General features: G+C 51.7%; 1 protein-coding gene across 1 annotated transcript in view; it reads left to right on the top strand.

Moving 5' to 3' along the window:
• The window catches only part of LOC142890760 (fatty acyl-CoA reductase 1), a 30,738-nt gene that overhangs the window by 9,951 nt on the left and 7,206 nt on the right, over positions 1 to 13,581 (top strand). Inside the window, exons 2-5 of the mRNA XM_076030009.1 lie at positions 1,352 to 1,633; positions 10,892 to 11,067; positions 12,183 to 12,362; positions 12,855 to 13,032. Coding sequence (XP_075886124.1) covers positions 1,352 to 1,633; positions 10,892 to 11,067; positions 12,183 to 12,362; positions 12,855 to 13,032 — 816 coding nt within the window. The remainder of the gene's footprint in view (positions 1 to 1,351; positions 1,634 to 10,891; positions 11,068 to 12,182; positions 12,363 to 12,854; positions 13,033 to 13,581) is intronic.

Here is a 13,581-nt window from a genome sequence, read left to right as displayed (position 1 = left end):
ATATTCCCAGAATGGCAGATGACGGCTACTCTGGAGTCTGCATCTGCTCTAGGTTTCTTCCCCCAGGGGAGTTTCTCCTGGCCACTGTCGCACTTTGCTTGCTCTGGGGGCCCGGTTGGTTCCTTTTTCTCTGATTGTACAAAGCACTTTGAGACGTCTTTGGATGTGATTTAGCGCTGTACAAATAAAAGTTGATTGATTGATTGATTGAAGTTGCATCTGGTGAGTCTTCAGAGTCTTCTCCTTGCCTTCTGTCTTCTGGCCCCTTTGAGTATTCATGTCTTTGCATCTTTTGTGTTCTCCCACACACTTTGTCACACTTTGAAGGTTAGAACAGAGTGGGAAAAGTCAACCCAATGGATTCTCGCTGCAGGAAACAAACCAACACACGACATTTGCATGTTCTCGGGTTCTGATTTTAGGGCGTGTTCTCATAGCCTCGCCTTGCCTCGCCTTGCCACGGTTCGATTGTGTTCTCATTGGCCCGGAGCGGTAAAGCGGGACAATGTTTTCGACGGCATTATTTCTGTGCGATACACAACAGCGCAGCGATGGACAAAGTAGAAGTTGTTTCATACCTGCTGCTCGGTCTGTGGTTGCTTTTCTGTTAGAGAAAGAACAGTTTCCCTCACTGAAGTCACAGTTGATCATTTATGCAGACAACATTTATCATTTCTTGTTTCGTTTTCTGGGAATAGTAAAGGTCTAGTTCAACCTTTATATTTTCACCAAAAGTAAACACGAGACAGATACAACGGGAAATGGTATTTATTTAAAAACAAACAAACAGAAAAACAGACAGTAAACACGCCTCCTTCTTTGAAATAGCTGCCCTAGCGAGCCAAGGACGACTTTGTTAAATGCAGCGGTGTTCGAGGCTTCCTCGCGGCGAAGAGCCACGTCCTCTCGACGAATCCTTATTCCACTCTCGCCTCAAGACTCCTTGGATTCCCTAGCTTAACGCGGCTGACGCGGGAGCAACTCGATTTGTTCCGAGCGCTTCGCCATTTGCCGCTCGTCGTTTTCGCGAATATGGTTGAACACACTCGCGAACACGGAAGTTCTGTGTCGAAGGAGTTGGCGTCGGTGTCCGCTGCGACAGGGAAAATCGACGAGGACACTGAGCCAATCCAGTGCCCTGCTCGTCGCGACGTCACCACTCAACTCGCCTCGTCTCGCTTGGACCCTGAGCGCTTGAGGTACCAAGACGGCGCCCCCTACAACCGAGGCTATTTTGTGGCGTGTTTATTTCAACCAAAGCTGGACTGGGAGGAGTTCCATCGTCACCAATTCAAAGCACGTGGCAGCCGCTCCTCACCGTGTTCCTCCCCTTCCTCCTCCCCTTCTGCAGGAGCCGTGCGAAGGCCGCGACCTTTCCGGTTTGGCCGCACAGGAAGTGGACGGAGCGGCGGCGGCAGCAGCGGCGGTGGCCGGCGGCGGCAGGATGGCGTCCATCGCCGAGTTCTACGCTGGCAAGAACGTGCTGATCACAGGGGCCACGGGCTTCATGGGGAAGGTGCTGGTGGAGAAGCTGCTGAGGTCTTGCCCACAGGTGCGGGCCCTCTACCTGCTGGTCAGACCCAAGGCCGGCCAGTCCATGCAGCAGAGGGTCAGCGACATGATGACCTGCAAGGTAAGCTTACGCTCACGTTTTCGACCTTTGACCTTTGTCGGCATTGCACTGAAAATGTAAAGCGTGTTTAGCATGGGAGCGACTGTAGCTCAGGCAGTAGAGTGGGGTTGTCCAATGGCCAAAAGGTTGGCGGTTCAAATCCCCCTCCATCCCAGTCCGTCGTTGTGTCCTTGGGCAAAGCACTGAACCCACATTGCCTCGTACGAATGTGAGTGGATGTTGGGTCGTGGTGGTGGGAGGGGCTGTTTGGTGCAGATTGCCTGCCACGCTTCCATCAGTCTGACCCAGTGCAGCTGCGGCTTCACATGGACCTCAACCCCCACCAGGGTGAATGAATAATGGGTTCAATGTAAAGCGCTTTGGGTGCCTTTAAAAGCACTATATAAGTCCAATCTGTTATTATTATTCTTTAATAATCTGTCACAGGAAATTGCAGTCGTTGGTGCAGCTGTAATGATTATTAGCCCTCTGTTGGCAGCCTCCTGCTAAAACTGATGCTTTGCTCGCAATTCCACATTTTTGCAGAGTAAAAAAAAAAAAGCAAGGTGGCATGAGAGGGGCAGAGCCAATGTCTGGCTGAGGGGGTGTTGTCACTAACCACAAAGAGGTGTCAGTCCCCTTTGTGACATCACACAGGGATGATTTCTAGTACTAGAGTTGTTTTAGCACAAGCGAAAGAACGTCTGGCCGTGTTGCTGAGTGAATTTTGCACTGTTTGGCAGTGCGGTGGTGGAAAATGTCTTTCCTGCCCCTTCAACACGGTGGAAGAGTTTTTCCAGACGTATCCATATAGAGGGATATTGCAAAAGTGTCATGGAAACACTTTTCGCATTTACACATCAGCGGACGTGACGTACGGGGTCATGTGACCAGTTCACTGCTCAGCTGATGGGCCGTTCCTACCGCCTGGAGCCTCCAGACCCTCTTCTCTCCAGCAATTATGGAGCCGCCCCAGCAGGTGTCATCTGTTATTTTAAAGGTTTTGACTAATGGGCTGTTGATTGAAATCACCGCCAACGTTGAAATTGCTCTGTTTTTTTTTCCTTCTGGAATTAAAGCAGCAGCCTTAGGTGCCGTGTGGAAGCAGGATTAATGACCCTGGGAGAGTCCAATAAGTCTAGCAGCCCCGAGTCTGGAGCGGAGTCCCCGTGATGAGCTCCGGAGGGAACTCAGCCAGATGCAGAAGGCAGGTCGGATAATGAGGAGGTGAGGAAAGGTGCAGCGCCCAGAGAAAGGAGGAGGAGGAGGAGAAGGAGAAGTCAAACAAAGGCAGAGAGGAGGCGGAGTTAAACCCCCTCTGGACTGAAGGTATGGTCCCACCTCCTCTCACTCCTCCTCCTCCTCCTCCTCAAACCTCCCGCGCACCCACTTCTTCCCACCTCCGCTCCTCTCTGGCTGCCGAGGCCCCGCCCACTGCCGCCTCACCCTCCCGCTCTGACGCAGCGGCGGCAGCTGCGGAGGCGTCGGGTCACGGCGCCCCCTGCAATCAGCCGGAGACACGGGGAACGTGGGCGACGAGCAGGAGCGAGGAGTTTCATCTCCTGATCTCTGCTGTCGCCTGCGTTTCCACACCTGCTTCTGAGTGGAGTCGCACAAATCTCGCCCACCTTGTCCATCGGCCTGTGAATGCATCACGGTTGAATAAGCAGCCTTGGCCTATTCAGCTACATTCTTCAACAATGGAATCAAGTACCAATCACAAAATAAAAAGTTGCATTTAAATTGCAGCATAATGTAAAATAACTTATGTTTGAAATGCACAGTTGGAAGAGAACAGGTATTTGTAATACCAGCAACTGAACTAAAACAATCTAAATTGATGGATTGTTCCAGCAGTCGTTTGCCGTTAAAAGCCTCCTCTGACCCGTCATCGGTATTGGCCAAATAAAATGTTGTGTCCTGGACATGTTTAGTCCCCTGGGAGCAGCTGCGCCTACTGACTGACTGTGACTGACTGTGACTGACTGTTGCCAGTTAGTTTATGGGCAGATATGAAATAGCAATCGATCGGCATGTTGGCAGGCAGCTGAAAGGTTTGTTCAAAACTCTCGTGGGTCCGACGTGTCCGGTGCAGAGGCAGAGGTCGTCGCACATCCCCATGACCCGCCTCCTTCACCGGGATATCGACCCGCCGCTCCTCTGCTGCCGAGATCTGCTCTCTGCAATCGCTTTTCCGTCAGACGGGGCTCTAATCACGGCGGGACGACGTAACGCAGCCGTGAACTCACTCACTCCTTCTGGCTTGCGTTTGTGAGAGTGATGTCATTAAATTTCCATGAGCGGCAGCCTGGAGTACAAATCGCTGTCGGTGCCGGTCCTTCTGTTCTGCACCGGGGGAGGGGAGGTGGGCCTAGTCAGACTAGAGGAGCAGCTTCTCCTCTCGAGGACCGGGTCGCTCCAGGTACCAGAGTCCAGGAGAGACCGCCTGCTTTTTTTCCCGGACAAGTCGATAGGAATCTGATTGTCCTCTGTGACATTTAAGCTGCTGCGTCTGGAGGCCGGCGGGAATGTTCGCTCGCCTCTGTAGGTTTGGACCAACATCAACGTCAGCATCACTTCCGATGGGGTGAAGCTCGCTCAGAGCGACGCTGGTTTTCAGGTTCTCCCATCGGTTCTGTTCAGTCCTGCTGCTCCGTGGACCGTGTGGCGCCGAGAGGCTCGAGCGCTCACGTCTGCAGGCGGCCTCGGGGTCGTGAGCGCACGAGGTCAGCAAGTGCACGTGCGCTGAAGCGTATACATAACTCCTCTATCGACGAGGCTCTCACGAGTTCACGGCAGGCAAAACTGGACAGAAGAAGAGAAACTGCAGCTGTTTTTCATCACAGAAGAGCAGCACCAGAGGGGTTTGTTTAGTTTGGGTTTTTTTTTCGGAGGTGTGACTCACAGCGGCGTGGCCTCTTTCCTTCCTCTTGCCTGGCGCACATTTCGCTCAGTCACACTCAGTCAGTCGGCCTGACAGAAACACGGCGAAGTTTCTCTCCTTCAAAGTGATGATTAAAAAGGTGATTTTCTCCTGTTCCAGCAGCCTGACATCAAACGCGTGACTTGTGGATTCCTATCTATTTGTTTGTTTATTTTGGGGCCGCCAGAAGCGATGACGGCAACGGCAGCGGCGGTTAAAACAACGTGCGTCAGTCCTGCCTCCCTCCGGTCCCGACGACTCGGAGTGATTTATCTGCAAAGCTCCGGGCTGCTCCTCTTTCAGTTTCATGTCTGACTTGCTTGAAATGCCAGAAGACGAGATGTTACAGTTGGTTATGAGAAAAAGGAAAATAAATCAGCCACACCCCGTTTTCAGGGGCAGTCTCACCCTGCATCGCCCTCCGCAACCGCCGCTGACGCACGCGGCGGCTGACGCACGCCGCCGTTAATCCCACCTGACGTGGTGGATGTGAGACGCGTGAATTGTGGCGCGTGTACGTCCGCGGGCCTGCAGAAACCCCGGAGCTGCGCTTGAAACGCTGGAAACAGATTCAAACTGAGGTTTTCGAGACAGTTACGCAAGACTTTCTAACTTAAAATCTCAGTCGGCGTCCGGCTCCCTTGCTGGTCTTCGCTTCTCTTTTCGCACCAGTCGGCCGTGAAGATGCCGGTCGAGGTTTTTAGTGGCGGCTGAATTATGAATGAACGAATCCGCTGCGCCGGCGATCTTAGCGTCCGAGCGGGTTGTTGAACGGTGTTGCAATTCTAACAATATCCACTTTGCATTTTTTTTTATTTAGTTTTTTTTTTTTTGCCCTAAATGTTGAATTTTCTTTCCTTTCTCTTTCGTTGGACCAAAGGATTCGTACCTGAGCCGACAGCCGCAACACCGCGGCATCAATTTCCTGCTGTTTGCCTCCGACTGATCTCGTGTGGAATATTCAGCGTGTTTCGATTCCTGCAGGCTCCAGCAGGCGGATGGACGGACAGACGGCTCCTTCGCTTCCACTTGTGGAGTCGGTGGCTGAATTGCTAATGCCTGCTGCACCTGAAGCCTCCATCTCTCCCCTTTCTCTCCCTCTCGCTCGCTCTCTCTCTCTCTCTCTCTCTCTCTCTCTCTCTCTCCCTCTCTCTCTCTCTCTCTCTCTCTCTCTCTCTCTCCTCCACACGTTTCCCAGCATGCCCTCTGGCTGGCGGCAACGCCCGCCCGCTGAGCTCGGCGCTGTTTGCTGAAGGTGGTAAAACGTGTCGAGGCGACGAATCCGGGAGGATGAATCGCTCGCCTCGCGTCGGGGCTTGTCGGTGGGGGGCGAGTCGACCAATAGCGCTGGAGCGTCCTCGTCAGAGGAGGGAGGGGGGGAGGGAGGGGGGCGGCAGTAGCTACAGGGAGTCCTGGAGCCTCGCTGTGTAATTAGGGCACAAATTTAACAGGGGTTTATGTGACAAGTCGGCGCATTAAGTTGTGAGGGCGGAGCAGACACACTTGCCAGAAGAAAGGAGAGGAGGAGGAGGGCAAGGGGGGGGCGGAGCCTCCATCGTCTCACTGCTCAGGCGTGTAGTTGCATCCTGCAGGCATGACGTCGTGGTTCACTGCGGTCCGAGCGTCCGCCGTCACCTTGTGCACTTCAGATTCTAGAACGTCTAGAACTTATCGGGCCTGTTTTAAGCAAGAGAAGACCAGCCGGACCGACTGACCCGGACAGCGTCCAGACAGGCCGTCTCCCCGAGTCCCCTCGCTGTCGCTGCACTGCCTTTTTAGCTGATTGTGTTTCGATCGGGTCGGAGGTCCGCCTGCGTTGGTGCCGTACGGCCAAAGATTTGATTGCAGCGTTTGAGTCGACTTTTGTTTGTTTCACTCCCGTATCTTAGGTTTTATGTCATGTTTGTTATTTCATTTAGAACTTAAAGACATAAAGACTGAACCGCTACTCTGTTGACCTTTGACTCGAGTAGAAAGATGGACCTGTTGATTTCCAAAGCTCATCCTGACCTGCGTTCTTATTTTACTGTATTTTATAAAGTTATAACTCTGCCTCTTTTATCTAAAGTTCTTAGATAAAGAAATAAATAAACATTTCATCAATGGTACAACTTTCCTCAAAGCCATTTAAAGATGAAACCATTTGGCCTGATGTCCTGTTGTTGAACCGCTCAAGAAAAAGAATTCCCTCCATTCCACACCAGGATTTGTCTCAACACGCTCTTGCACGCTTTTGCCTCGACGAACCTCCTCACCAAACCTTCTCACCCTGTTGGTCCTGGGTGCAGCGGTGGCCCAGGGCCCGACCCCAGAGCAGCCTGCAGTGAACCTCAGAGGAGTCGTATCAAGACGAGCAGCTTCGCCTCAGTGAAATCTTTTCTCCAGCCACTCTGTCAAAAGTATTTGAGGAATTTGCCCGTCCAGCCGGTGCTGAAAGGTCATATCACAGATACAGGAAGAACTTGAAGACTGGCTGGAGAGGCGTGACGTCAGCAGATGGAAGATAAGAACGCAGTTGTCTGCCCCTCTCCCTTTGCTGGATTGTACACACACACACACACACACACACACACACACACACACACACACACACACACTGGTCACTTCAGGCTTTTTTTTTAGTTGGAGTTAAAAACCTTTCTGTCTCATTTGGAGCATCCGTGTCAGGAGTTGTTTGGTCCGTGCCGAGGCTGCAGCTGCCTCACACAGTCTGCCGCTGAATTTGCCAGCCGCAGCCGACCAGAGAGGGGTTGCGGCGGTGGAGCTGAGTCCCATTTTCCAGCAGGTTTGCTTTGGTGCTCACTGAGTTGTGGGATGGCAAAACGGCAAATTCCGGAAAGACTAATTAAGATTGAAGAGCCGACTCAGTCCAAGTACAACGCCACCACAAATCCCACCAATCAGGCAAAAAAAAAAAAAATGTATTTTTACAGAGAGCTTTTTGTTTTCACTTTCTGCTTTTGAGCCTCTAATCAGTTATTTTCCTCCACAACATCTCCAAGAGGATGAAGGTGTGCTTGAATGTGGTAGATGTGGTCCATTAATGACGGGGGGTTTGGGGGGTGGTCATTTCCTGGCCGCTGGGATGAGTTGAGAGCTCCATTAGTGCCGTTAGCGTCTCTGTGAGCGTCTGCCTCGAAGCCCCTCCGGCTGGAAGATTTACGGCCGACCCCTCACTCACTCCAACCTGGCAGATTCCAAAGTGCAGACGAAGGACAAGTGAAAGTCATTTACAGCTGGAAGACATGGATAATTTGCTCGAGGCCTGGACCCTGAACACCCTCGCCCCTCCTCCCACGCCGCGCTGATGTTTGCACCATTGTGTTTCTCGGACAAAGTCGGTTTTCCGGGAGGAGCCGTGGGCCGGAGAGAGGGATGCGATGGTCGGCGTGGCAAGAAAAGAGCCCCTTTCACGGCGCCCGTGCCACCGTCCCACAATGCCTTTCTCTGCCTGGCGCCGCTCACAAAAGAGCGCTTGTGAGGACGGCGTGCAGCCTCGCAGCCTCGCTCACCCCCGGCTCACCCCGGTGCACCTTCTCCCCGATGCTGCCTTGTTATGTGATTTCACTCTGGCTTTCAGAAATATCTTTTTTTATATATCTTTTTTTTTTTTTCTTGCTTTCTGGCTGCAAGCTGATATTTATAGTCGGCGCTGGAGTCAGAGTGTGTTAGTGGAAAGTCAGGCTGCCTTTTTAGCTCTTCAAGTCGGCTTTCATGCGCTTCCAGAGACGAGTAGATTTTTCAGTAAACAAACTTTGGGTTCAGGTCTAAAAATAGGAGACTGTCCCATTTTCTACCTTTTGTAAATCCTTGCAACAAAAAAAATACTAATTTGAATTCTAATGCCTGTGTTCTGTTATGTATGTTAATACAGCAGCATTGACTCAGATGAGTGAAGTTATTGCATCTGCTGTCGTTTCTTCTCTTCTTGGTACCTGCAGATGGAGACCAGTAGCGGTTTGAATGAATGGAATGTGTCTGCTGCGGTCATTTTCAGAATGTATCACTTGCTCCAGGCTGCCTGTCGAAGCACCTGGACCAGCGAGGCCACCACACCTGTCGCCTCAGTTGGCTTTCAGTCAGAAAGGGCCGGGGGGGTTGGGGGGGGGCATCGCTCAGTGTTGGTTCTTCTTTCTTCTCAGGCATCCGCTTCCGTTGTGAACAAAGAAGAACGACGACTTCCTGTTGTCTCGTTTCTCTTGCCACGGCCTCAAACCGGCGCTGTCTCCCATCTGATTACTCTCTCGTTGATCTCTCCTGACGTGTGCTGGAAGATAGTGAGGCCAACGGAAAAAGGGGGAGAGAAAAAAGAAAAAAGCCGTCGGTTGACGCTGCACAGCGCGAACAATAAGGAAGTTGAACGGCGTCTCGAGTCAGCTGCAATCAGAGGAGAGGAGGAGTAAAGAGAGGAGTGAAGGTGGACCGTGTCGCTGCTGCCACCCTCTGCAGCCCGGCCCACCCCCGCCACCCTCCCATCGCCCGCCACCCTCCCATCCCCCGCCAGCTGTTGCTATTTTTGCGTTACGTAACGATTGCGCCGCTACGCCATCGTGCAACAAAAATGTTGCATGTGTTCCCCACCCCTCCCCCCCAAGTCAGATGGAAATAGCTCTGGGTTGTGACATTGCATGCTATATGTCAGGCCGTGCGCCTAATATGGGCTGCAGCCGCTGGTGGCAGAAGAGAGAGAGGGAGAGAGAGAGGGAGAGAGAGAGAGAGAGGGAGGGATGGAGGGATGGAGGGATGGGTGGGTGGAGGAGTATAAGATTGATGGCCGGTAGAGAAAAACGTGGGAGCCAAACAGCTGTTTGAAGCCGCCCAGGTCAACATCTGGCCCCCTTTTAACCACAGAGCGCCACCCGGTGTTCGTCCTTGGCATCAGAAGAGGGCGCAGCTGGAACTTAAAAAGTAGCTGGCTGGCAAACCTCCGATTCTTCCACGTCCTCTTGGTGCCGTCTCTCTTGCGACAGCTGACCGATAGGCAAAATATGAAAGGTGTTGTCGGTAAAGCCCCCGACCACAGCCGCCGCCGCGTCTGAGCGGCTCGGCAAGAGTTCAGTCGTCCGAGAGTCGCGGCCTCTGCCAGTGTAAACAGGTGGAGTGATATCACACAAGAGGGGCTTTAGAGGGCTCTCACGTGTGTGTGTGTGTGTGTGTGTGTGTGTGTGTGTGTGTGTGTGTGTGTGTGTGTGTGTGTGTGTGTGTGTGTGTGTGTGTGTGTGTGTGTGTGTGTGTGTGTGTGTGTGTCAGGGAGCTTCAAGCACGTCGACACTAGGTGGTTTTGATCAATAAGTGGTTTTTTTATATCAAATAAAAACAGAATTTCTTGAAAATTCCAAATGAATTGTGCAAATGACTGTTGAGAAAAGTGGAACTTGTATCAATCGCTGTCTTTTGCTCCTCCTTAAAGAGACGTCCAACAACACGGCAGCTCAGTGTCTGGTCTTTTAAGAGCTACAGGATGTGTGCGGGAAGTATTAGCAACAACATGCACCATAATATGTTTATTTCTCCCTTTGCAATGTTCATGATGTGTTGGGTGCTTCTCTTCTTCAATAAGGTGTGTGCGGGGGGTGGGGAGTCAGTGGTGGTGGTGGCGGTGGTGGCTAAAAACAATCCTACATGTTTGGACCTGGAAACTTCTTCAGGAAATGAATGAAACACTCCAGAATGTTCCCAGAGTTCAACAGGGGGGGACACGCCTCTGTCTGACTCATGGCAAATACAACTCAGTGGTCTACCACACACACACACACACACACACACACACACTTCCTCTGTTGGTCGTGCATGCAGCCCAAGCCTGTTTTTTATCGCACCCTCAGAAGGCCAAGGTGGTAAATAATGTGCAAATACTCACAAGGTCATGAGGTCACATCTTCAGTTCAGGTGTGTTCGTACTTTGTCCTGATATTTATGCAGGTTCTGAGATTCTCTTTTACATCCAAAAAGTGCAGTTTTGGATAAAAACTGCCTAGGCTAAAAAAAAATGTCCTGCTTCATGTTCTTATGATAAATACAGCAGCTTGTCAGCCGGGTGTTATTCTGAGCTGTGAGAGCTAAAGGAGTTTGACTCGCTGTCCAAGGACGAGGTCGTCTTCTCAGAACCGTCGAGCGGACGACCTTCTCTTGTAACGCCCATGTTTGGATCGTTGCTTCCACGAACGGAAGGGACCAGAAGCCTCACACGGAGAATTTGTCGCATTCGCAGAATTGAGATCATTCGCATTCTTTTGCTTGTATTCGCCAACGCCGAGTCGTATTTTACAACCAATCTGCCATTGAGTCCTGCACAATTCAACCGACCCTGCCGCTAACTCGTCCCCCTTCCCCTCCTCTGTGTGTGTTTTCTGCAGCTTTTCGACCGCGTGCGGGAGGACGACCCCGACTTCCACCAGAAGATCATCCCCATCAGCAGCGAGCTGACGCAGCCCGGCCTGGCCATCAGCCCCGAGGATGCCCAGACGCTCAGCGGCTGCATCAACGTGGTCTTCCACTGCGCCGCCACCATCCGCTTCGACGAGCCGCTCAAGTGAGGGCACGCCGTGTTCCCGCCGCTGCTGCTGCTGCTGCTTCTGCTGCTGCTGCTGCTTCTGCTGCTGCTGCTGCTGCAGCCTCAGGCAGTGGCCGGGCCGCTGTTACCGGACGCGGCTGTATTATATGCTGTATTATATTTCTATAACGCTGCCCTACTTTTTCCTTTTTATTTGTCTGCGGCCGATGCTCCTTTCGAGCGGGCCTTGATTTTTTTTGTGTGTGCACGTGTGTGTGTCAGCTTTGTTTACATGTGGAGGTCACTGGGTGCAGCTGAGAGGCATCTGCTGTAGCTCTGACACAAACACACAGAGGGAATCTAGCTGGGAATGAAAACAGGACTTGTTATAGAGAAAGTCAAGGTGTCTGAAAGTCATTATCCTGAAAGTCACTTTGTCGTTTCTCCTGAAGAAACAAAACGCGCTATAATTATAATCATCATCATTAGAGTTACCAGATGCAGCGGAAACAATGTTATGAAATTGTCATTATGTGCATTATCTGGTCAGCCGTGCGCAACTGCAATTTGTCAGGACCTTTCTCTCCGCCGCCCGCTCGCCCTCGCCGTCTGAGCCAAGACGCGTCTGAAGGTTCCAGACTGTGGTTCCTGTTTGTAGTCGGCACCTCCAGGACGCTTCCGCCGTGTTTTTGGCGCTTTAGTAACGGGACGCCCACAGAGATTTTACAAGCAGCGCTTCTGTTTATATGCTGCTAAAGACGGAATCACCTTAAAAAAGAAAGATAAATGTATCATAAAATACATCACAGGGAAACAATGTTTCAAGGTCAAGAGTTAAATTTAACATAAAATCAAAAACAAACACTTGCATACACTGGAAACAAAGCAGTGTATGCTCGCTGCAGAGGTTCACGAGGAAGCAGATGTTTGCCGCCGCTCTGACTCCGCCCACTCTGCTCGACTGCAGCGAGGGGTTCCGTGTCTCTCAGCTCGGCTTTAGACCCGCTGCAGGTCGGAGTGGAGCCTCTCCAGCACAAAACCTTCTCGCATGCAAACACATATCAGTCGGGCAAATACCCGACACACACACACACATTCACTCAGTAAATCCCCCCCACACACACACACTTAGTGACCGTCTCTCTTTCCGGCAGACACGCCCTGCAGCTGAACGTGATCGCCACGCAGCAGCTCCTCAGCCTGGCCAAGCAGATGCACCACCTCGAGGCCTTCATCCACATCTCCACTGCCTATGCAAACTGCAACCGCAGGCACATCGACGAGGTCATCTACCCACCGCCCGTCGAGCCCCGCAAGCTCATCGAGTCCCTCGAGTGAGTGGAGCCGGACACGGAAGGAAAAATGTGGATGTATAGATTTAAAGGGGAAAAAAAAACAGGATAATGTTGCATCGTTAGGGAAGAGGATTGATTAGGACCAAATGATTTAAGGAAGGAGATTGTTTTTTAGAATAAAGCTGAAATTTAACGAATTAAGTCAAATTTGTGAATAAATTCAAAATTAGAATCAGAAGAGGAAATTTTTTCCTTTTCTTTTATTCCGAGAAAAAAGTTGAAATTGTGTGAAGTAAGTCAAAATACAATTTCGAGAAAAAATGTGTTTTTTTTCCTCTACTTGTGGCCCTAATGCTCTTCCATATATTGTGGCTGCTGTTATCTCAGGAACTATCAGTGAGTGGAGAACCTCAGGGCTCGGTTCTCGTGCCCAATCATCCATTCAAACGGCTCAAAGATGCAGCTTTTCTTACTTTCCTGCACACAGTTTCTGACACCACCACCCTCCTCCCCCATCTGTTGCGTCCGCAGGTGGATGGACGACGGCATCGTGCGCGACATCACGCCGCGGCTCATCGGCAACCGGCCCAACACCTACACCTACACCAAAGCCCTGGCCGAGTTTGTGGTGCAGCAGGAGCAGGACAAGCTCAACATCGCCATCATCAGGCCCTCCATCGTGGGCGCCAGCTGGCACGAGCCCTTCCCCGTGAGTCCATCCGGAGGGGGGGAGGGGCTCATTTTTTTCCCCCCACTTCCTGTGACGTGGCGGAGGGGATGGAAATGAGATATCGATCGGTGTAATCCTGCAGCGGGCGGCGGCTCCGCCGCCGCTAGCCTCCGGGTTTCATCTTAAGTGGCGCAGGATTAAACCTAATTGGTTAATATGTTGGCCGACGACCCGGGAGATTGAGCCAAATCGCCCGGACAGCTGCGGGGGAAGGGGTGGGAGGGGCGGGGCTTAGGGCCGGCGAGCCGAATGTCACATTGAAGCAGAGGGAGTTGGGAAGGGCGGGAAAGGTCAGAGGGGTTCGTGTAAAGGCCAGGCAGGCCTGGCGCTGTGAAAGTTGAACACGTCCTCCGCTAAGCAGCTTTTCAGAGCAGCTGCGGGCGTCCCGACTCACGATGTGTCACTTTTTTTTTTTTTCCTCCCCCTCTCACAGCGGCGGATTAACTGCACATCTTCAGAACCTGCTGAAAAATATTTTTTAGTGGGTTTTTTTTTCACATCCTCTTCGGTTTTCTAGAATTTTCTTAC

This window comes from Nelusetta ayraudi, unplaced genomic scaffold, assembly GCF_046127955.1.
Source record: "Nelusetta ayraudi isolate G7.1 ecotype Tasmania unplaced genomic scaffold, CSIRO-AGI_Nayr_v1 ptg000027l, whole genome shotgun sequence".
NCBI classification, from domain to species: Eukaryota; Metazoa; Chordata; class Actinopteri; order Tetraodontiformes; family Monacanthidae; genus Nelusetta; species Nelusetta ayraudi.
Note: the sequence above shows the minus strand (reverse complement) of the source record. Positions and strands in the feature narration are given on the sequence as shown.